The 22,431-nt window shown below is 56.2% G+C and overlaps 1 protein-coding gene across 2 annotated transcripts; it reads right to left on the reverse strand.

Moving 5' to 3' along the window:
- Positions 1-224: 224 nt before the first annotated feature.
- Positions 225-18,876, reverse strand: LOC111151588 (ankyrin repeat domain 13B). Of its 2 annotated transcripts, none has more exons than XM_022509666.1 (15): positions 18,700-18,876; positions 7,024-7,159; positions 6,770-6,894; positions 6,637-6,682; positions 5,888-6,031; positions 5,608-5,797; positions 5,465-5,531; positions 4,378-4,459; positions 3,543-3,607; positions 3,170-3,300; positions 2,908-3,065; positions 2,601-2,753; positions 2,307-2,470; positions 2,138-2,214; positions 225-1,650 (listed from the first exon to the last, which is right to left on the reverse strand). In XM_022509666.1, the coding sequence occupies exons 1-15, from the start codon at positions 18,811-18,813 to the stop codon at positions 1,422-1,424; spliced, it is 1,881 nt and encodes a 626-aa protein (XP_022365374.1). In that variant the 5' UTR covers positions 18,814-18,876; the 3' UTR covers positions 225-1,421. The 2 variants fall into 2 exon arrangements, with proteins under 2 accessions (XP_022365374.1, XP_022365373.1); XM_022509665.1 differs by having other exon boundaries at positions 225-1,755.
- Between the last annotated feature and the right edge of the window lie 3,555 nt (positions 18,877-22,431).

The following is a 22,431-nucleotide window of genomic DNA, read 5'->3' on the forward strand; positions in this document are numbered from 1 at the left end:
CTAAGTGCTTGGTCTGTGCCTCCTGCCTGCTTGGGGGTGAGGAGGCCAAGACCCACGGCCTCTGCAAATGCTGTATCCCCAGGCTTGCGGGGGTGCTGACAAAGGTTCAGGACCCACCAGGCATTCTTTTACCTCAGAGCCCTCCCCACCCTGAGGTTCAGAAGGAACCCCCCTCAACCCATAGGTGGGCGTTCTTCCCCCAGTAAAGCCAGCTAGGAAAAGCCTCGGGTTTGAAGCCTCTTTTATTTGTGCCTCAGAGTCAGTCTGGTGCCCCTGACATCAGGGAAGGAGGTGAGAGGAACAGTTTCTCTTTGTTCTTTTCTTCTATCCCTTTTGTGTCCCTCCTGAGCCTCACTGGCTGAGCCAGGAAGGCCAGCCTGAGAGAAGGCGGACAAGGGTGTGCAGTGGGCCCCTGCCCCTAGCGGGGTCTGTGCTTCTCTGGGTGGGTGGGGTGGGGCAGGGGAGAGCCGGGGGTTAGCACCATTGGATGAAGGGTTTGAGAGTCAGCCCCTGGCTGGGGGCAGGTGGGACACACGACCACAGAGGGCTAGCAGCAGCTGGTGGGAAGGGGTGGGTGGTGGTGCCAGGGCCCTGAGCCAGTGAGAGGGCTTCAGGGTGCACCTGCCCATAAGCAGGGCCAGGGGACAGGGTCTAGTGCTCGCCCCCAGCGCAAATATTGTCCCCCATTTGCCAAGACATCATGAAGGAACCAGGCCTTGCCCAGGCCCGGGGGCCCACCTTGGGCACCCTCCCTGATCACAAAAGCGTGCCTTGGGGATGGGAACGCCAACCTCTGGCCACCCAAGGAGAAACTGGGACCACCCTGAGACCCGGGAGGGGGGGGGGGCTGGGGAAGCCGGGCACCCCGCTAAGTGCACTTGACGCTGAAATGCCGGGGTGAAGGAGGAGCTGGGCCCTTGACGTGCTGGTTTGTGTCTGGGACAAAGCAGCAACACAGCACGTGGGGAGCTCAGCTGCCCCCCTGGGGTGAAGAGCGGAGATGCAAAGGCTTCACGGACAGTGTCCTACAGTGGGTTCTGTGAGCAGAAAAGGAGGACTGGCCAGAAGGAGCGAGGGTTGGGGGACACTGCTCCTCTGAGGACCCGGCTCCCCTTCAGGACGGCCTGACCCCCTCGGACAAGTCTGAGCCCAAGATAGAGTGGTGGGCATCAGGATACAGCAAAGCAGGGGGACCGGGGCGTGCGAGCTGCCTCCAGGGCCCTGGCCGCGACAGGCATCCCGCGGACGCGCCGAGGCCCTCCCGGTCCTGTGCCAGGGGCGCCTCTCCGGCCCGCAGGCCTCGGCTCTAGTCTATGGCCGCAGCCGGGCGGGCACGCGGGCCCGGGCGAGTCCGGCTCCCGGGCGGGTTCGGCTCCCGGGCGGGTTACGCGGGGCAGCGCCGATGGGCCCTGCAGAGGGCGCTACTGCTCGGTCAGCGAGAGCCGTAGGATACGCTCCAGCTCCTCCTCCTCCTGGCGCGCGCGCCGCCGCCGCTCCTCCTGCTCCTGCGCAGACAGCTCCATGGCCAGCCGCAACTGCTCGTCGTAGCTCTGGAACACGTGGCCGCCCGGGCCCGGGCGCGGGCTGGGCCGGGGGCTGGGCACCGAGGCGGGGGGCCCGGGCTGGCGCTGCGGCGTCGGCGGGGCGCTCCTGGGGGCGGGTAAGATACGTCGAGGGTCCCGGGGCGTACCTGCCCATAAGCGGGGCCGGGAGACAGCGTGGCGGCCCCAGGACAGAGGAGGCCTCGTCCCCATCCTGTGGCGGCGATGAGTCCTGCATCACCTCCCTGGCTCCGGCCCGGCTGTGACAGAGCTCATCCCCTCCAAGCCCATTCTCCCGGTGGACACCGGACCAGCGCATGTGGGCAGCTTCTAGAATGCCAGCTCTAACATCCTGCCAGGTCGGGGGCTGAGGGCCTTGAGGCCGCTTTGGGAGTGCTGCTCACAGTGAGGAAAGGGTGGGGGTAGAAGCCTTCTGCAAACCAGTAGCGGCCTTACAGAGAGAACCACAGTTTCTTGGGGCCTTGAGGGGCTGCCCAGCCATTGGTATCCTCGCCCACTGCAACAGGGTCCCGAGGGACTCCGTGCGTGTGTTATTTCGGGGGAGGAATGCTGGGTCAGGACTAGAGGGCACTGACCTGTCCTGTCGGCGAGCCTCGTAGGACATGGGGTGAGTGCCCGGCTTGCTGTTAGTTAGCGCCTCCCAGATAGTGACCTGGAGGGAACGACGGGGACCCGTTGGCTAGGTTGGCACTGCGGTCCGCAGTTTGGTGGGGCGGCGCGGTGCGGCGCGCGGCGGGGACGCACCTGGTCATACTCACTGCCTGCCTCTAGCAGGCTCTGCTGGATGGCGAACTGCAGCAGGTCATCGTCGTCGTCGCGGGTCGCTGCCTCCCGCTGGCCGCCCAGCACACTGTAGCCGCGTGGGGCCTCGAACAATGCGGGGGAGATCTCGCAGCCGCGGCACGAGGCTGAGGGCACCAGGCTGGGGGTCAGAGCACGGCCGCAGCCCCCACTCCGGCCGACGGCCCGGAAAGGGAGCCAGCCAGAGCTCCGTGGGGAGGGACCTGAGGGCAGACGCGCAGATGGGGAGGGTCTCACTGGTGGAACTGGAGCTGCTGACGCTGGACGAGTCGCTGCCTGGGGAAGGGGTCTCACTGCTGGGGCTGCCTCGCACGGACGGCACGGGCTCATCACAGCCATTGAGGTTCCCAAAGGTGATGCGAGCATTGAGGATGTGGAAGATTGGGATTTCTGAGGATAGAGAAACAATCGGGTGCCACTACCTGGCTTCTCACACCTTAGGCACCCCCAAACTTTATCTTATCTAAGCCCTACCCACCGCCCACACAGACCCCCCCCACACACACACACTAGCGGCTTAGAGGAAATGGGGGTGGGGTCTCACCAATCTTGACTGGGAAACCAGGTGGCAGGCGGAGGGTAATGAAATCCCGGAGCTTGGCGAAAAGCGCATTACTGACAGCCATGAGGTCAATGATGGGAGCCACCTGCTCACACAGGGACAGGGGATGCTCCTCACACAGCCACAGCTTGGCCTTGAACCTGCCCCCCCCAGATCCCAAGGGGTGAGGGGCATAGTAGAAGCCATGGCCTCCCAGTACCTTTTGGAGACCCCACCCCTCCCCAGCACCATCAGGGGGCCTCACTTCTGGGTCTTGGTGGTGAGTTCCATGGGGCGGCCCATGTCCCGGTTGCCAAGCTCAAAGTTGGGGTTGAAGTACTCTTCTGCAGTGATGGCAGTGGGGTTGGCTTGGCTCAGAGTCTGAGTGATCAGGGTCTGTACCACATGAGGAGGAGCCCATGAGCCCTTCTCAGTCTCTGATGCTAGGCCAACCATTTGGGATCCTGAACCCCAGAGCCTTACCCCTCCCCCAAACCGGCCCACCATGCAGCTCACATGACCCTGGGCAGGGTGGAACGTGGACCCTCACAGGCTGTGCTTGGCAGGACGCCTCCCAGGCTGCCTCCTGAGCGACAGCCACACCCTTCCACACAAGGGCACCCCTGGCATGCACTCACCCCATTTTGGGGACCCCCATGCTGCTCAGCAATTCCCAGGAAGGACTGCAGAGGTGTCTTACAGCCTACAAGAAATGTGGCATCTCAGAGGACACTGCGACCCTCTGCAGTGCCAGCCCCCGAGACCTCCGGAGTAGGCTGGTTCCTGGTGGGTGGGGAGGATTACTCAGCCACACCAAACGCTTGGCACCTGCATCTGAAGGTGACTGAGGACTCCAGGGGACAGGGACCAGGACCACTATGGCACAGTGGGAATAAAAATAGGCCTGGGCCTCAGGAAAAGCTTCCAAAAGGGTTCAGGTTGGTGACATTGGACAAGAAACACCTGCCTCTGGTGAGCAGTGCTGGGATATGCGGGTGTCTGTGTGTGTTTTCCCTCAGGCACTTCCGTCTTAATGACCTCATCCGGTTCTCCTGTGAGGTAGGAACCGTCCTTCTACTCTAGGTAGACTCACTGATGCCCAAGAGTCACGTGTGGTATCAGGAGGCACAGAGGAGCAGTGGCAGGCCCCCGGGCTTACTGCCTAGGGTATGTACTATGACGTGGGGACGGCCGATGAAGAGCACACGTGACACTTCCACCCCAAACCCAATGCAGAGACAGCAGTTACCAGTTGTCACGTTCCCTCCCAGTGAGCTCAGATGCTGCCCAGAATCTTCTAGCTGCACTCTAGGCAGTCACTCTCAATTATTAGCACTTGGCACTTGAAACTGAACCGTATTTGTGTGAATAAGTGATCCTCGCCTTGGCTGGGATGTCACAGGGAATACTGATGGAGGGACTCGAGTGGCATGGCTCTCTCACACCTCCCCCCCTCCACCTCTGCCTCATTACCTTTGACCTTGCCCTTGTGCTGTTCTGAAAGATGCTCCGTCCGCGTCCGGGTGATGAGCTCCACGTTGGATGCCCCATACACCTAGGGACAGATAAGGAAAGGGCTCAAAGACAATTCCGGTACTCTAGCCCCTGTCCCTAGGGCATTATGAACACTTCCTGCATGGGAGGGAGGGCCCACTGGGGGCCGGCTGTTTGCTCCAATCTCCCAGCCTTTGGACAAGTAAATATATGAAGTCATTCATCCATTCTCTTATTCATTCAACAAACATTTTGTGAGGAGCCTTTATGTGCCAGGCTCTGAGACATGCATCAAGGGTACAGTGCTGAATGAACATGACTGCATATAATCCCCACCCTTTTGGGGTTCATACACTAGTTGAAAAGACAAAAAAAGGGACAGTTATAACGTAGTGTGAGACCCTCTCTCATGGGGGAAGCACAGGGCTGTGGGAACCAAAAGCAGAGGCCTTAGCCCAGCCTAGCAGGCCAGGGAAGCCTTCCAGGAGGAAATCATGACTCCATGGAGTTGACAGGGGCCCCAGAGGGACCAACACAGTCTCCTCAGGAGTGAAGGCCTGGCTTTGGGGGTCAGGTAGCCAAGGTCTGAACCTCAGCTCTGCCACAGATAGAGCTGTGCGACCCTTTATAGATCCTGTAACCACTCCAAGCCTGTTTCCTCGTCAGACAGTGGGCCAATACCCTACTCCACAGTCGTGGCCAAGAGGGACTGGGACACTGTGGGAAAGGTTCAGTAGACATCTATAAAACAGGAATAATAATAGCACCTTCCCAAAAGGGCTGCTGAGATTAAACAAGGGTGTATGCGTGTATGTGTGGGTATGTATGCTCGCACATGTGCACGCACATGTATTCATACATACGTACAAATAAACATGGGGACAGTGCCTTGAATGTGAATGTAGTAAGTCCTCAGTAAACTCTGGCCTCTTAGTCTAGTGCCCTTTCCTCCACACAGCATTGCCTCTGCACCTCCAAAGCTGAGAAAGGGTAGTCAGGACAACCCGCCCAGTTTGCTGGAGGCCAGCGTTAGCGGGGCTCTGGGATCAGGGAGCGGCGGCCTCACCTTGGCTTCATACCCGTTCACCATCTCTGTCTTCTCACTGCGCCAGCCCAGGATGCCAGTCTTGTTCCTGGGGAAGCAGAGTCATCCAGGTGAGGGCCCCCCCAGCAGGCTGGCTCAAGGGTCCAAAGGCTGTGCCCACTCACCTCTCGAAGGAGATGTTCTTGGTGTCAAGCTGTGTGGTGACGACGGGGGCTGTGAGCCGGCTGAGCACCTGCTCCTCAGTGGGCTGGGCGGCAGCGAGCAGCAGCTCACGGTCCTGTCCGGCCAGGGCCAGGGTCTCCGTGTACACCACCCGGCGGTCATGGTCAATCTCCATGACCACGGCGCTCGTGTCTGCCAGCCACAGAACAGCACGGGGTGTTGGAGGGGGGCAGAGGGGTGTCCCCAGCCTTCCCACATTGCCACACCTCCTGCCTGCCTGACCTTGGCCCCTGAAGACGAAGCTGCGGTTCCCTCGCTGCCACGTCATGTGGTCAAAGCCCAAGAGCGTGGTATCGACCCGTAGGTTCTGCCCACTCTTCCACACTTTGTATGTGTCGCTGGGGCAGATCTTGGACACCAAGGGCACTAGGTGGAAGGGAAGGTCAGAGTTGGCTTCAGTTTGCCTGGCCCACCCAAACTGGGCCACCTTGGGGCACAGGGGTCAGGGTCAGCAGTGTGGCCAGGAAAGGAGAAGAGAACTCCCCAGCTCCCCCTACATGAATGTAGACCAGTCACTCCGACGTGAGCAACCTGCAGCCGGAGACAGGCAAGTCCTGGCCACCAGCAAGTCCCTAGGAGCCACCATTCACTAATTCACTCACTCCATCTTGCATCCCATCCTCCAACAAATATTTGTTAGCCACCTACTCTGTACCAGGCACTATTCTCGTCACTGAAGATACAACATTGAAGAAGACAGGACCCATGCCCTTTGGGAGCTTACCTTCGAGCAAGGAGTGACAAGTAACAAACAAATGAGCAAATAATTATAAAGTAAAGGATGTGATAATAATGGAATCCCAACAGCATCTGAGGCCTAGCTAGGGAGGTGGCACTGAGCTGGGAACTCAACAATGAGAAGGAGCCCCAGGAAGAGCAATGGCAAGAGAGCTCCCCGCCTGGGGAGAACAGCAGGTGCAAAAGTCCTAAGGCAGGCAAATGCCAGGAGAGGCCCCCCTCTGCCCCCTTACCCCAGCTAGTGAACTCCCATTTCATCTCCACGTAGAAGTCCTGGGCCTGGAGAATGAGAAGGACAGTGCCTCAGCCTGTGCCAGAGACAGGGCTCGAGGGCCGCGGCGGGGAGGCCAAGCGGCGGGCCCTCACCTTGCGCAGCTTCTCCAGGAGCACAGGGATGCCCGCCAAGCGCTTCACCACGCGCTGGTAGTCCCGGTACCGCAGCACCAGCTGCACCAGCTCCAGGTCCCGGGTGCTCACAGCCTCCTGAAGCACTGGGGGACAAAGACGCAATGTCATGGGGCAGAACACTGCCTGGGGGGCCCCCGCCTCGGCTCACCGAGGAGGAGGACGTGAAGCTGGGAGACCCTGGCCATGGGGCTGGGGTGAGCAGGGGCGCCCACCTGTCCAGCCACTGCGGTTCTCCCTGCCCACATCTGCGCCGTGTGCAAGCAGCACACGGGCACACTCGAGGTGTCCCAGTGTGGTGGCCAGGTGCAGGGGGGTCCGCCCGCGGGGATCCAGCTGCTCGATGTCCACCTGGAGAAGGAAGCGAAGATGGATCCCCGGTCACTTCGGAGGCAGCCCATCCGAGACCAGCAGCCTCCAGGCAGGCACCAGCCACCCGGCCGCCCAGCCTTGCCCACCTCATCAGGCAATGGAAGAGACAGACACAAGGCGCGGGGGATCAGGCGGGTGAAAAGAGGCCTGCGGGACGGGGCAGGAAGCAGCTGTGAGAAAGGGAGGACCTTCCCCCTTTCTGGTCTACCGAGCTCCCCTGACTGGGTTCACTCTTCCAAGGCTCCCAAGAGGGCTGCCTGGGAAGAGTAAGCCTTGGGTTCAAGGGTAGCCTAGACAGGCCGTTGGCCAAGGAGGGCACTTGAGGCAGGACCCAGCCTACAGGGCCAAGACCACAGCTTCAGGGTGGGCTATCAGTTTAGATCTCTGGTGTATCATGGAGTGAGGTTTAACAGCAGCTGTAATAGATCGATGAGAATGAAAGAGTATGTTCATGGTATCACTTCAAACCCATGGCCTTTGCCTGTGAAACACTATGTATTAACTTTTTTATTTTCTTACAAATCCTGTTATTGCTTTGTGAATAGCATGATTAACTGTATGAGATTTTTGTCGGGTGATGAACGCATGTCTGTGAAACATAAGCATTTAAATATCTTTCAGAAGTCTGAGGTCTCTAGGTAAATACAATCAACGACCACATCACATAAGTCCTCCTCTCCTTCCCCAAACTTGATTAAAATGCCAGTCAAAAGGCTTCTACTGCAACCATGATGAGATAAACTGAAATCATCCTCCCATAAACAGAGGAAACTACTGCTTCAAAATACGTGAAATAATTGTTTTCAGACCGTAGGCCGCAGGTAGTCCAGGACTGTGATCCCTGGAGTAAGAGAAACAAACAAGGCAGGCCCTATGATTGCTTAGATTTCTACCTGGAGGAACATTCTAGATAGCAGTTCAGGCAGGGGCATCTCTAGCAGAGCATGGTAATCTTGCTGAGGTGTTGAGGAGACAGAGAGAGGCTGAGTTAGCCAGAAGTTGCAGGACAGAGTTCTAGGAAGGAGTGAGCTGTGCAAACAACGAGCTCCAGAAATCTGCACGGGGCTTCTCTGAGTCTTTGCTGAATACTAAACTCCCCTGCGGAGAGTGAAACTCAGCAATGCAGGACAGAAAAGGAGCAATAGGGTGGTAAATTCTGAGCAGTTCTCATGTCTCAGAGCAGGGAGACATTCAAGCTCCAGCCTGCTAGAGTGGAGAGTCCTTGCTGTTCGCCCAGGGCCTTGCACAGACACCCAGGAATGGGGATGCCTTAGTAGGAGGGCTAAACCATCCTGAGAGAAGAGGCTCATCTAAATCTGATCTAATAAAGATTAAAAGTAATCTCACAAGGATCAAACTGATTTACAAGTAACCTAGCTTAGTTGGTCAGAACAAAGCCCAACACTCTTTAAAGGAAGAAAATAAAATCCACATGCTTAACATGACAACGTCTGCAACATCTAATGCCCAGTTACAAACTATGAGGGGAAAAAATTACTAGACATGCAAAGAAGTAGGAAACTATGACTCATAATCACGAGATACTCAGAAATGATAAAAATGGGGCACCTTGGTGGCCCAGTCAGTTAAGTGTTGGACTTTTGGTTTTGGCTCAGGTCACGATCTCAGAGTTGTGAGATTACACACCCCAGTCAGGCTTCCTGCTCCGCATGGAGTCTGCTCGAGACTCTCTCTCCCTCTCCTGTCCCTCCCACCCCCACATGCACTCTCACTCTCTCAAATAAATAAATCTTAAAAAAAAAAAATGATAGGGGCGCATGGGTGGCTCAATGGGTTAAGCCTCTACCTTCGGCTCAGGTCATGGTCTCGGGGTCCTGGGATTGAGCACCGCATCGGGCTCTCTGCTCAGCAAGGAGCCTGCATCCCCTCTCCCTCTGCCTACTTACGATCTCTCTCTGTCAAATAAATAAATAAAATCTTTTAAAAAAATGATAAAGATGATGAATGGCTCAATGTGCTTGTGAGTTTACAGAAACACATGAACACAATATTCATGGGGAAAGAATTAGAGATTAGTATAATATCTGAAATGAAAAATTCATTGTATGGAACTAACAATAGATTAGACACTACAGAATAGAAAAAAATCAGTGACCTTGAAGATATAACAACAACTATAGCACACAGAACAGAAATAGAGCACAGAGGAGGCAAAAAGCACTGAAGAACATTCAGAGATCCTCAACAATCTGTGAGACACTATAAGGCATCCTAACATATGTGTAATTGGAGTCCCAAAAGGATAGGATAAGGAAGTAGGAGAAATAGGAAGTTTAAATAGGTAACATTATCTCTTTAAAATTTTAAATTTAGGGGCGCCTGGGTGGCTCAGTCAGTTAAGTGTCTGCCTTCAGCTCAGGTCACGATCCCAGGGTCCTGGGATTGAGCCCCACATCAGATTCTCCCTCTGCCCCTCCCCCAGCTCATTCTTTTTTTTTTTTTTTTAAGATTTTGTTTATTTATTTGACAGAGATTACAAGTAGTCAGAGAGGCAGGCAGGCAGAGAGGAGGAAGCAGGCTCCCCGCTGAGCAGAGAGCCCAATGTGGGTCTTGATCCCAGGACCCTGAGACCATGACCTGAGCAGAAGGCAGAGGCTTTAACCCACTGAGCCACCCAGGCGCCCCTCTCACAGCTCATTCTCACGGTCTCTCTCTCTCTCTCTCTCTCACTCCCTTGCTCGTGCTGTCTCTTGAATAAATAAATAAAATCTTTAAAAATTTTAAATTTATATTTAAAGAGATAAATTTAAAGAGAAATTGAAATTTAAAGAGATAACATTAAACATTTTTCCCGTTTTTTTTTTTAAAGATTTTATTTATTGACAGAGATCACAAGTAGGCAGAGAGGCAGGTGGGGGCAGGGGGAGGGAAGCAGGCTCCCTACTGAGCGGAGAGCCCGAGGTGGGGTTCAATCCCAGGACCCTGGGACCATGACCTGAGCCGAAGGCAGAGGCTTTAACCCGCTGAGCCACCCAGGCACCCCTCCAGTTTTTTTTTAATTACTGTAGGGGGTTGAATGGTGGTGTCCCCCCAAAATATTTATACCCTAACCCCAAGAACCTATGATTATGATCTTCTTTGGAACATGGGTGTTTCTGGTTTTTTTTTTTAAGATTTTATTTATTTATTTATTTATTTATTTAATATTTTATTTATTTATTTGACAGAGAGAAACAGTGAGAGAGGGAACCCAAGCAAAGGGAGTGGGAGAGGGAGAGGCAGGCTTCCCGCCGAGCAAGGAGCCCCAGTCAGGGCTTGATCCCAGAACCCTGTGATCATGACCTGAGCTGAAGGCAGCCACTTAACGACTGAACCACCCAGGCACCCCAAGATTTTATTTATTTGAGAGAGAGTATGCACATGCATGTACATGAGGGGTAGGGTGGATGGGGAGAGGGAGAGGGACAAGCAGACTTTGCACTGAGTGTGAAGCCTGACACAGGGCTCAGTCTCACAACCCTGAGATCATGACCTGAGCAGAAACCAAGAGCCGGGCGTTTAGCCAACTGAGCCAACCAGGCACCCTGGAACATGGGTCTTTGATTTGAAATTAAGGATCTCAAGAGGAGATTAGCCTGGACTATCCAGGTGGGTCTTATATCCAAATAGATGTCTTTGGGGAGATCCACGAAGGGAGGAGAAGTTCCATGTAGAGAGGAGTCAGAGAATGAAATCGTCTGTGTGTCAGACTATTTGCTTTTTAAAATTTTATTAAAATTATGTAAAATTGCATTTTTATTTCCAGGGTAGGAAAAAAAAAAAACCATCAAACAAGCAAAACATCTAAATTATCCTTTCTGTTCTTTGTTTTTTTTCCACTTTTGGGTTTTCCCCTTGCAGAAACTACAGAAATATTCCCTTAGAATAAAATAGTATATTTGTATTTGAAAAAAAAATAATGCTTGAAATGCTTGGAGACACTGGAAGCTGAAAGAGGCGAGGTAGGATTCTCCCCTGGAGCCTTTGGAAGGAGTGGGGCCCTCCTGACTCCTTGAGTTTGGACTTCCACCCTCCAAAACAATGAGAAAATAAAATTTTGTTGTTTTAACCCACCCAGTCTGTGGTAATTTTTTTTTTACAAACTAACACAATGATAAACGCACAGAACCAAGAAAACTCAATGAATCCCAGGCAAAGCAAACACCCAGAAGACTACACCAAGGCCCGTCATAATCAAGTGCTGGAAACTAGTAGTAAAAAAGAAAATCTTAAAATCCTTTTGAGAAATGAGACAAACTATGAAGAACACAGGAAATACGGAATACTTCTCAAGGGAAACCATGCAAGCTAAAAAACAACAGGAAGAAATGTTTAAGTGATGGGGGGGAAAATGTTGACTTAGAATTCTTTATCCTGTGGAAAAATATCCTTGAAAAATAAAGGGGAAATGAAGATTTTTGTGGACAAACAAAAAGCTAAGAGAATTTATCACCAGAAGACATGCTAGAATTGTTAAAGGAAGTAATTCAAGTGGAAGGAAAATGTTAACAGATGGAAACTTAGATCTGTACAAAGGAATGAAGAGTGCCCCAAAAGGAAAATTTGTGAGTAGGTATAAGAATGTCAATAAAATATTTAAAACCCACAAAAGTAAAGAGAAGAGATATTAGCAGATGAGAAATGTTAACACATCTTAACGTGGAAAGTGGCTGAGCAGAGGGTCCTAGAAGCCAAGCATTCACATAGGGAACCCCCCAGTGAGTGTCGGGCCAGATCACCCTTAAAATGTCCAGAACACGCAAGCAGTGAGGGTGGCAGAGGTGTGAGTAAGGCCCAGGGCTTTTAACCCAGAGCTGGTTAAAATTCAGAACCCCTGGCCCTCTCCCCAATCTTGTAAAGCTGGGAGACGGCCCCCTTCCCTTCCACAGTATGCTGGGAATTCATTCTCCATAGAAACAGAGCCTGAGATGCACTGGATTTGGGGACACTGGCCTGAAGATGAGGTCATGGGGCTAAAAAGTAGTGAACGGTGAAAGCCGAGTCCCTTTCCTGCCTCCACACCACTGCCCATGACATGCATAGCAGGAGATTGGAGAATTCTTCTTTGGAGACACTAGAGGCACCAAAGACCTCTGGTACAGACATCTGGGGATCCTACAATAAGCAGGCCAGCTTGCCAGCCAATCGTTACATAGTAGTACCACCCACGCATCAATAAGTTCCACATCACCATTCTTTTTTTTTTTTTTTTAGATTTATTTATTTGAGAGAGTGTGTAAGTGGGAGGGGCAGAGGGAGAAGGGCAGAGAATCCCAAGCAGATTCTGCACTGAGCGTGGAGCCAGACATGGGGCTCAATCTCACAACCCCGAGATTGTGACCTGAGCTGAAACCAGGTCACACGCTCTGCCACCCGGGCGTCCCTCCACTCCCCCATTCTTAAATAGGCCCCAACAGCCAAGGGTGACTGGACATTTGAGGAAAGCCACTAACATGAAAGATAACCAAAAACGTGCAAATAGATGCTAAAAACCCAGAGGAAACACTGTCAATGCAGGAAACAGGAGAAAAGTTTCTGGAGGGAAAAGAGTAATTGACATCCTCAGAAATATCTGAAAAGATAACTGAATTCAGGAGACAAAATGGGACATCCCGACTTCCCATGACTTCTCCTCTTTCCCTCGCCTTCACTCCAGCCATTCCTGGACAGCTGCACCTGCCCCAATTCTCCCCTCATAGGAAATATTACCTCCATTCACCCCCTTTTTTGGTAAAAACAAACAAAACTTTTGTAACCATCTTTCTCTCTTCCTTTTCTCTCACTTTCTGTATTTAATCCATCAGCATAGACCTGATCTCATGGCCTCTACCTTCAAAACAGATCCAGACTCTTCTCAGTTTTCATCACCTTGAGGCTACCATCCTGGTGACAGCCACCCTCTCTCTCACCTGGTGGCCTCCTCACTGGTCTCTTCACTCCTCTCTTGGCTTCTTAGGTCTGTTCTCCACATGACCCACTGTCGCCTCCATCATCCTGTGCCATGGTCCTCGGGTCCCGACACCCTTTAGCTCAAAACCTTCCCAAGGTGTCCCATCTTGTTTGGAATGCAATCCAATAGCCAAAAGCCTTGAAGTCTTTGAACTCCTGTGCTCTCCCATCTCTCCTCCGAACTCCACTCTGTCGATACCCTAGGTGGCTACAGTGCTCTCTCTCTCTCACTCCATTCAGGTGGCTGCTCAAATGTCACCTCCTCCGAAGGTCTGCCCTTACAACCCGTCTTAAATGACACTTGCTGTGTATCTCTCTGTCGCCACTAATCCTGCTTTAGTCCTCTTCCCACATTAGATTGCTTGTTCATTTTTTCATTGTCTCCCTCTCCTAGACTGTAAGCCCCGTGGAGGGAGGGTCCCGGTGTGTTTTGTTCAATGCCACATCCCCAGGCCCTAGATAGTGCCTGCCATGTAACTCGTACCTCATAGGTATTTGTTCGACAAATGCATAAATGACTATATTTAAGAGGCCTGGGGAGGGGAAAGTAGTAACACGTAGAATTGACAAACAAATAAATAGTCGTAGACGTATATTGTTTATAATTACAGAGGTAAATAACAGAACAGTCTAGAGTCCGAAGTGGTCGGTCGCCTCCAGGGAATGAGAAGGGTGGGGAGAGCTGGAGTGAGGACTACCGCTTTTTCCTGACAAGCCTCTAATAACAGCTAAATATGTTTTAAGACATGAGAATGAACTCCATTGTCAAAAACAAAATATTTTAAATAATTTAAGTAATTTGTATAATTCTCATAACCCTGTGCTGGCATTTCTTCATTGTTTAATTTTGTAAGGAGGCTCCATGCCCACCGTGGGCTTGAACTCATGACCCTAAGATGAAGAGTCACAAGCTCTACCCACGGAGCCAGCCAGGCGGCCTCATTTCTTCATTTTTAAATATATTAGGAACCTTGGGGAGCGGGGGAAGGTAGTGTGCCTGGCCCGAGTGGCCCTGTGAGCTCTGGCTTAGAGATCAAGGCGCTACCCCCGCCCCATTCTCCTCTACACCAGCTCCCCACACAGGAGGGAGAGCACTATTTACTCTTTCCCTATTATGGGATGGGCTGAGGCCCTGGGCGTCCAACCTAGGTGGGCCCTGAGTCCTAGGGTGGGAGTGGAGGAGCCACAGCTCCCAAGCTGGGGAAGTCAGGAGGAGTCCTCCCATGAGACTGCAGCCGAGCCATCTCGGAGTCCCACTAGCCCTGCCCCAGACGCCGCTGCCCGGCTGCTGCTAACAAGGCCCCAGGGAGCGTGCAGGACACCCTGCCCAGCCCCAGAGTCCCAGATGCTGCCTGCCACCCTCCCTGCTCAGGTGCCTCACCTCGAGTCCCCGAGAGAGGCTGGTACTGCTAGCTGGGCCAGGCTGCCCCTCCCTCCCTCCACTCCTCAGGGGCTCTGCCCAGGGTCCCCAAGGCCCTGCTGTTTGCCAGGGCTGGTGTAGGCCCCGCACCCACCCAGCCGACCCCCCCCCCACAAGAAGCTCCCCCACCCTGCCCCCAGCAGGGCCTACAGTGGAAGTGACACCTTGCCGAGGCCCAGGTGGGAGAATTCATTACTTTCCCCAGCAAAGGCCTGCAGCTATTTCATTGCTGGAATGAAGAGAGTTCCCAGGAAACCTAACACCCCGCCCTCCCCACTTCGAGAAGGAAACCCTGCACCCCAGCCGGTCTCCACTGGACAAAAGCGGGGGGGGGGTTCTCCTGAGCTTAGGGGCTGGGAGATGCCGTGGGCAGAGGGATGCCCTGCTTCTACTCAGGCCCCCACCTAGACACGCACACACATGAAGAGGTGTCCTAGGAAGACCCAGTCCTACTCCTTTTGCCTCTACGCTCAGGGCCCCTGTACTGGCCGAGGTGTACCAGCACCTGCGTACTCACTGCCCTCCGGACCTGCAGGTGTCTACTGACGCATCCTACACAGCCTGGGGCCAGCAGACTTGTCCAGTGCATAACCCCTGAGCCCACGGGCTGCTAGCAGCGTATTTTTCAAATTTGTTCCACATTAGTAGAAGCCTTTGGTTAGATGGACTCTGACAAGGATGCACTGCTGGAAGAAAAGGTGAAGGGGCCCTGAGCACAGAGCCTTCTACATGCTTGGACTTGGTCTCCTTCCCCTGCTTCTCGGCCTCCCCAAGCCCCAAGGAGGACCACCAGAGGCTGGGGTGGTCACTGCTTCCCAGCCTTCCCACCAAGTAGGTGGGAAGGGTCAGGAAGGTAGGATGCTTCCTTGAGCTGAGCTGGGTGGCTGAGGGGGGCACCTGCGGACCCTCCTCCCACGCCGCCCCTCCCCTGCTTCCCGGACATGTTGATGCTGGCTCTCTGGGCTTTGTGGTTCCCCCTCTTGAGCTTTTCTACTCGTCAGCTGTGGGACTGCCTACTTTAGGGGCAGAGGGGGTCACAGGTGCTCTGGGACACACCAGGTACCTCGGGTGGGGTAGCCTCTGTCCAAGCATTTGGGCCCTCACAATCCATCTGACCTAGGCCTCTAGGTCAGGAGGATGAACTGAGGAGATCGGGGAGGGGGCTTGGCGGCGGGGGGCGGGGGGGAGACCATGATGGAGCCAGCCCCAGGAGGAAAGAAAATGTTTCCTTGGGAACACAGTCTGGCCCCGTCCAGAGTGCCCGTTGCCAGGAGAGGAACCCTGCTCTCCTTGGCCCTCCCACAGGGAGCTTTGCTGCCTAACCTCCACCTCCCACCTCCCGGGGAACACCAGGGACTTGTGACTCAAGAACACAGCCGGCAGAGCCAACCTCAGGGCTTCATCAGCCAAGGGGAAACTGGCCTACAGCCCCCTGCCCCCTTGCAACCTGGCCAGGCGTGCATGTGACAGGAAGCAGGACACCCAGCAACCATCACCCTGCTGGGTTCCGGCTGGGGGTGGCCATGGACCCTTTTCTTCACCAAAACCCCTGATGAGCACCTCCCACCTCCCCACCACTCCCTGCTTCCAGGCTCAAAGAAGAGCTGTGGGGTTGGGGGACACAGAGCAAAGCCACTGAACCTGCTCTGAAGCCTGCCACGCCACCCCCCCCCCCAGCCTGCCAGCGATGCCAAGCCTGTCCCTGGGAGGGCCTCTGTGGGGCTTTCTTGGAGCGCAGAAGAGGCAGCTATGCCAAGTGAAGACCAGGGAAACCCAGCTGCTGTGCGCTTGAGGAAAGCCGGGATGTGTTCTGGGATAGTGGGGGCTACGGGGACCTAGCTGGGATGCCTAGGGTCTACAGGCTTTCATTATGATGTTAGGTGGGTGCCCCCAGGTCCATCCCTGGCAGGAAAGGGCTGGGTGGGGCCCCTTGGGGTCTCCCTGGGGGCCCCCATGCCCTGAGGACTGAATAGTGCACTTTCTGGAAGCAAGGGTCACTCTGGGTCAGTCCTAGAGCGGAGACACATCCAGGAGCCTCTCTCACCAGGACTGACTGGCATTCCCCTTCTTGGCACCCCCGGAACAAGGGAGAGAACTGCCCTGACTCCTCTGTGGCTGAACAAGGGTTAACTTCGACCAGTACCCTATATTCCTGTCTCACCCCGAGAGAGGGTGAAGATAGGGCTGAATCTGGTGCCTAGTTTCTGTGGCAGCTGGAGGAGAAAGAGGAACCCACTCAGCAGCCCCAAAGCACCCCCACAGGCAGCGGGTTCCTGGGCTCCCCACCCCACTTTCACTCCAGCAAGATGGCTGACTTGAGTACTGGCAGTCAGAGAGGCCTAGGTGAGAGTCTTTTCTTCTAGGGCATTTTGCCTCTCTCCAGTCTCAGCAAGAAAAGAACCCGCCACCCCTCAGACAAGGTAGCAGGACTGAAACCTTCTGGAGATTCAGCCACTCGCCTTCTGCCCAACAATCCTTGGACCAATCATCAATCACCCCATCAAGAAGCTCCTCTGGGAGCAGATTTAAATCCTTCCAGCTGGAACCTGTGTCAGAAGCCTATCTTCTTTTGCCCTCAGGGGGAAGAAAACAGGAAAGAGTCAGAGGAGACTGGAGTGTCCTAGCGCCCAGCACCTCGTACTGTATTTCCTTGTTCATGCTCACACCACCAGAACCAGGTCTCCTTGAGAGCAGGCGATGTGCCTGGTTTGTTTGTCTTCGTCCCCCAGGACCTGCCGCTCATACCTCACTTCCTTCGTCAGGGCTCTATGGTGGCAAACCACTTCCTTTATGATAGATAAACAGAGGCATGGTCTGAGGAGCAACTTGGAGTGCCCTTGTTTAAGCAGAGGTAGAATGCAAAGTAGACACCCCAACCAGGCATGGAGGCTCAGGTCACCCCAACATTTTCTAGGACTGCTCTGTGGAGGTGGAGGCTTTGCTGCTCTGAGGGCTCAAGGGTGGACTTCACTCTCTGACCCTCACCTTGCTCTCCACCTCACTTGTCCTTTGGGAAGCAGACAGCTCCTCCAACTGAACTTCCTGTGACTCAGGAAGTGGCCCTCAAAAGGCATGTTCCCCAAGGGGACAACTCCTGAACTGAACCACTCCCATGCACCCAGAGTCTGAGATCTGGGCCAAGTCTGTGGGCCTGCAGCCTGAGACAAACCAGGGCAGGCTGGGCCCAGCTCTGGCTCCGACTCTCCCACCCTGGCGGTTGAGTTGCCCACACCCCAAACACCCTTATGTGGCCTGGGGAACCAAAGGCAGAGTTGGGAACTACCTGTGAACTGTGCCTGCCTTGGTCCTGAGGAATGACCAGAAGACCCCATCCCTTACCCCGTCCTCTGGGAGGCCACCGCCCAGCCGAAGGTGGCTGACCCACCCGTTCTCACTGACTGGCAGGGGCCAAGGAGCCGCTCTGTGTGCAGAACCTCAAATCCTTCCTGTGCCCATTGGTCCCTAGCTTCCTCGGCGCCTGGAAGCCAGGCCCCAGCACCAGAGGGCAGGAGAGCTCCTTTCAGCACCTGGACAAGGCCCTTCAGGGCTTCCCTCTAGAAGGTGGTGGCGGGGGTCTCTCTTTCTCCATCCACTCCGCATTCCAAAGCCGCCGCCGGGGTCTGAGGGATCCAGAGGCTCTGGCCAATCCGAGCAAACAGATGCAGCGCTCACCCGTGAGGGTAGAGGGCACTGGGTGGGGCTGGGATGCCCGGGAGTGTCACAGCCTATTCTCTGCTCCTTGACCTTTGACCCCCGCCCCACGCAGGCCTTGCCCACCTCCGCACACTCACGCGGGAGGTGTCGCCGCTTGGCTGCTAGGCGGACTCTGGCACCACATGGAGCGCAGACCAAAGCCGGCAGCCCCTCCCCGCAGCCCTCCGCCTCGGCTGAGGAGGGGCACGGCGTCCCCGACCCCAGCCTGAGAGGGTCCCGGAGCACGTGCGGGCCGTCCGTCCGAGCCGGAGGGGAGCGGGTGGGGACCGCTCCCATCACCCTCTCCCGGTCAACAAGCACAAAAGCCGCGGCCACGAACAAAGAAGCGCTGCAAACTCGCCGGGGAGGCGGGACAGCCCGCGCCGCGCCCCCTCCCCACACCCGGCGGGCGTGCCAGGCCGTGGGGGTCCCCGCGGCGCCCCGACGGCGCTCGTACCTGGCCGGCGCGGACCTCCTTCTCCAGCTCGCGGTGGCGGTTGTGCCACACGAGGTAGTGCAGCGGGTACTTGCCCTCGGGCCCCTTCCTGGCGGAGGCGTTGGCCGGGATCATCGCCCGCTCCTCATGCCAGGGCCGCGGCGCCCGGCCGGGGAGGGGGGACGGCGCCGGAGCCGGGGCCCGGGGCCGCGGGGCGGGGGCCCGGCGCTGCCTGCTCGCCGGGCTGCGGCTCGGGCATGTGCGAGCGGCGCCGGCGGGCGGGGGCGGCACGCCCGGCGCTGTGCGGGCGGCGCGGGCCGCGGGCGTCCTCGCGAGGCGGTGGCGGGCGGCGCGGAGAGGCCCCCACCCGCCCGGAGAGGGAGCGGGCGCTTGGCGGCGCGGCGCGGACTCGCGCCTCACCTCCCACACCCCCGCACACAAAGAAGCCGCTCGGCAAAGGGAGCAGGCGCCCGCAGCGGGCGCGGGGGCGCACGGGGCGCGAACCCCGGGGACGCCGCCGCAGGGACGCGCGCCCGCCGCCCCCGGCTCCCCGCAGCTGCATTGCCCGGCCCCCAGCCCGAGCGGCCGGCGAGTGATGCGGGGATGCGGGGGAGAGAGGAGGGGGGACCCGGGTGCCCGGGGCAGAGCTTGCTGTAGCTCGGCCCCGTGGCATCATGGGGCATGTAGTCCGCCTCATAGAACTACGGGTGGCGGGTGGCCGGAGAGGGTCCGGCACTGTCGCCCCTGGTCCTGTGAGCGGGTGGGGAAGAAGTCAGGCCCAGCGGGACAATGTCCTGACGCCGGTGGGCCGGGACGCACCCCCACCCACGGGCGTTTTGCCTTTTGCTAGGCAGGAAAGGGGCTGCAGGCCTTGCTCAAGGCTTAAAGGGCGCGGGAAGGTGTGGCCTTCAGGATTGAATTGGGTTCCCAGTGGAACATGAGGAGCAATCCAGAGTCCAAGGAGTTACTGATGGGGGGAATCCTGAGAAAGGTGAGGGACATTAGTACCAAAGGTCTTTGGAGCAACCAGGGATCTGGCACTTGAGATATTATGTAGGAGTCGTCCCTGCCCTCTTAGAAAATCACATTCCATCTTCCACACTTGACATTCGAAAGGGAATGACCGTTAAGGCTAGAAGGGCAGTCCTCTCCCCCCATTTGCTGTCCTCTGCAAGGACCAGAGAGGGGCTGGGCAGAGAAAGCAGCAGGTGGCAGCTTCCCACCTACACTCAGTGTGGTTCCCTCAGGAGAGGAAGTGACTGATTCCAAGAGACCGGCTCCTTCCTGCATAACCCCGGGGCAGAGAGGTCCTTCCAGAAGAGGCCCAGCCGATGCAGTGGTAAAAGAGGCTGCCCATTCCAAGGGCTGGAAAGACCAAGAGGCGTGGCCCAGTCCCTGGAGGGCGGAGGGAGGAGGGATTGGGATCTTACAGCCGAGTTTGAATTCCTCCTTACTAACCACCTGACCGTAAACAAATTGCTTAAATTTTCTGCTTTCGCAGACCACTCACCTCTAAATGAGACTCTAAACACTACCTACTAGGGTGAACTAAGGATAGTAACTGCCCTGGGAAATGGCGCACCCCGCCCGCAAGCGGGCTGACTGAGACAGGTGGCGGGACCGGGCACAGTGCCTTCTCGTCCACCTTAGAACAGGACAGGAATTAAGGATTCCATACCAGCCCTACTTAGAACAATCCAAGAAGTGTTTGCGTGGGAGGTGCTAGCAAAAGCTTGCAAACTCTCTGCGCCTCTCTCAGGTTTCTTTGTGTGGTCTTCTCTCCTTCCTCCTCCACACCCTGCGGTGCCAGGCCCAGGCGGGAAAGGATAAGGGAGGAGTGGACTGCCTCGCCCCTTTCTCCAGCCGGGGAGGAGCCAGCTGGCGTCTCCGGCAACCCGGGACCGCTGCCCACCTCTACCACGAGGGGTCAGCAGAGTCTTGTGGCTGCCGCGGGAGTTGGGGAGGGGGCTGGAGGGGGGGAGGGACGGCTACGAGTAGCCGGGAGAATGCCTGTACATTTCCTCATTAAATTGTAGAACCTTGTCTGAGATTTCTCTTTTACTGTCCTGCTTCCTGAGGTGGCGACGTCTCCAAAGGGAAATCCTGCAGCCCTTTTATCCCCAGACCAAGGCCCCGAAGCTCCGCAGCGGCGAGGCTGGGGGCTTCCGGAATAAAGTTTGGAGAGTGTGGCTCTTTGCCTGGGCCACTCCCAGGTAGTCCCCGGGCCGGCCGGGAGGGGGCAACAGGGGGAATCATCCTTCCCCCTGGAAAGTGTTGGGGCTCTGGGAGAGGAATAGCTCAGCCTGTACTGGGGGACTTGGGCTCTTAGCAGCCTGGCCTCTTTGCCAGGCGGCCCTATACCAAACCCAGGTCGCTCTTCCTCCGGTCTGCGCGCTCCAGCTGCCACGTGCTCGAGACGCGCCCACACAGCGGAGAAACAAAGACAGCCAAGCGATGGGGCTGCCAGTGGCCGCCTCGACATTTAATAAATGAAATTCCATAGCTGGGAGATCGGGGATGAACGGGCGGCCACCGCTCGTGGCATGTGCGCCGGTGGCCGCTCCTTTTCGTCGCCCAGCCCGGGGCCACCAAGCCCACAGACTGACTCCTCGGTGCGGCAGCAGCATGGTGCGGCAGGTGGTGCTCCCCGCCCCCGCCGCCGGCGCCCCCCACCCCCACCGCGAGGTATCTTTGCTCGCAGAAGCCCCGCCAGCTGAGCGGCTGGCTGTGGGGGGAGGGGAGGCCTGCAAAAAGATTTTTCTTAAAGGTGCGATTATAAATATACCCCGTGGATCGCGATTTCAAACAAACTTGTCAATCTGGGCTGCAGCTAAAGGCGATGGAGGCAGCTTTGCTTGTATTTCGGGTGGTGTGACTCATGAGCATTACTTGTCTCCCCCAGGGAAGCAGTCGGCCCACCCACAAGTCACTGCTGCTCCGGCACCGCTGGGATGAAACCGACCGATTCCCAAACCCCTGCCGAAGGACTCCCCTCCCATCTACACCCCACCCCCCACCCCCCTTGTTACTGAGGTCTCCCTGCCCCTCAGGGAATCTTCGCCTCATTCAGTCACCATCGCCAGACCCCCAGGCCTGGTTTGGGCCACCCCTGCCCTCTCCCTACAAGCCAAGTGCTCTGGCATTTTGCTGCTGCAGGGATGGGGGCTGGGTGCACGCGGGGCACACGTGTATGGGGGAGCATGCTCAGTGCAGGGGTGCACCCACGTGCGGCCTGCGCCTCCGCTTCCTGTCCCCCCACCTACGCCGTCTCCGTGTGAAGTCTAGGAAGAAAGGCCACCGTAAGAAAAGATCCCTTTATGTTGTGTGCTCACGCCTTGGACACACAAAGCCGCGGTGGCCCAGAAACACCGTGGAGAGAGACAAGGCGGATGCAGAGTGGTTATTACGGCACACAGGCACAGTGGTCACTCCTCGGGAGGTCTTTAAAAACTACCCAGATTCTTTTCTCTCGGGATGGAAGCATGGATGAGGTATAAATGTATTTTTAGCTGGGAGGCAGGGGAACACCTGGGCGTCCATATTGTTGGCGTTGTGCGTAATCAGCAAGGGCGTGACCACACGCACACCTGGACACTTAGATGTGGATACACGGGGGACCAGGTCGTACACCTCACCTCCGCCAGACATAGGCGGGACCCCAAACCACAGCCCTTTGACAAGGAAGGGAGCCTGGGCCTTCAGCTCCTTACTCTCTTCCGTGTTCCCCAAGAGTCACTGTCCCCGGACCTGAGC

The sequence above is a fragment of the Enhydra lutris genome, unplaced genomic scaffold (genome assembly GCF_002288905.1).
Source record: "Enhydra lutris kenyoni isolate GAN:26980312 unplaced genomic scaffold, ASM228890v2 scaffoldscaffold26, whole genome shotgun sequence".
Lineage (NCBI taxonomy): Eukaryota > Metazoa > Chordata > Mammalia > Carnivora > Mustelidae > Enhydra > Enhydra lutris.